The sequence below is a fragment of the Phytophthora parasitica genome (assembly GCF_000247585.1).
Source record: "Phytophthora parasitica INRA-310 unplaced genomic scaffold supercont2.5, whole genome shotgun sequence".
Classification (NCBI taxonomy): Eukaryota; Oomycota; class Peronosporomycetes; order Peronosporales; family Peronosporaceae; genus Phytophthora; species Phytophthora nicotianae.
The window spans coordinates 2,048,872-2,050,218 of NW_008648991.1; the positions used below are offsets into that span (position 1 = coordinate 2,048,872).

The window sequence follows — 1,347 nt, forward strand, 5'->3', positions numbered from 1 at the left end:
TATTCGTGGGCGCCGTATGCAGCTCACATCGCGGGCAAATTTTTCAGGTTTTGATGATGAACATCGAATACTAGGCAGTACTATCTATAACTATGCAAGTGAGCTACGCAAATGCAAACTAGTGTCACGGCAGCAGCGGTTGGGATAGAGAGGCCTGGTTGTATGGCGAGCATTTCTTCGGATACGTTCTTTCGTTGAAATCCGCCAATGGGTACGTTGATGGCGAAGTGGCTTCAGTGGAATCTAGTATTAATGGAAGTTCTAAACGCATCGCTTAGATGCATTGCCCGCCCACTTAAACGATGATTTAAACGGTAAATTTAAAGCTAGGATAATTAGGTTTTCAACTCGAAATGAGTCGATATAAAAAAACGCCAGTGTTCTGGAATTTTACTTTAATTATAAACTGTAGTACTAGTAACGTTAGTTTTTTTCATCGAAATTTACAAAACGTATGTGTCTAACAAGAATAAATTCACGTAATATTTGTAAAATAAAAGCATCGATTCGATGAGTTTGAATTTACTAGTATTTTTCGGTATTGGTTGTGTACAGATGAGGACATGGCGGTAGCTCAAATGGGACGAATGATTCATGCTATACATTCCCACTTTCGATTTTACTGCCAACTAAGCAACACCCTCATCTTTCGTACAATTCGCCGTCGACGTCGATGGACCTGCTGAAGGCTATCCAAAACGACGTACTCAAGCAAAAGGAGGAAGAAACGCAAAACCAGTTCTCAAGCGTGGCGGACTTCAGGGAGTTCATCCTGGCTTCACATCCAAGTGCCGATGTAAGCGTGTCGCTCACCATGTGCTGCCTTCATTCGGAGCGTCTTCATGGCAACCATGGAACTCGTGTCACATTGGTCCACGCTGCACAACGTGACGTGTTCGAGCCGACATCAAATGCACTTGACACCGCTAAAGCGCAAACCGTATCTGGTTCAAGTGACCGTGTGGGATGCCAAGCCGAAGAAGGGTGTGGCTGGCAAGCGCAACCTTGAGTTTGAGCCCGGTGCTGTGTACAAATTCTCCCATGCCGATGAAGTGGGGTTTTACGCCGACATAGCTAAGGAAAGCATTCAATACGAACTCGCCAACAACTACAGGAATTGCGAGATCAAGGCACCACTTAAAAAGCGCAAGGTGTTCAGTGAGACATCGCCACAGCCACTGGTATCCAAGGCTAAAGCATTGGAGGGCAACACGGGTGTTTAGGGGTTGAGCTCAACGAACGGTGACGTTGTGATGACTTCGGAGAGCAAGACCGAGGAAAATCCTTCAGTCGTGACGACGCGCAGCAAGCGTCACCCATGATGGAAGGACAGACTCGACACGTGTA

At 46.1% G+C, this 1,347-nt stretch overlaps 1 protein-coding gene across 1 annotated transcript; it reads left to right on the forward strand.

The window, feature by feature from the left end:
- Positions 1-673: 673 nt before the first annotated feature.
- PPTG_04986 (hypothetical protein) lies at positions 674-1,223 on the forward strand (the record flags this gene model as incomplete). Its single annotated transcript, XM_008897375.1, has 2 exons — positions 674-871; positions 933-1,223. The coding sequence occupies 2 exons, from the start codon at positions 674-676 to the stop codon at positions 1,221-1,223; spliced, it is 489 nt and encodes a 162-aa protein (XP_008895623.1).
- Between the last annotated feature and the right edge of the window lie 124 nt (positions 1,224-1,347).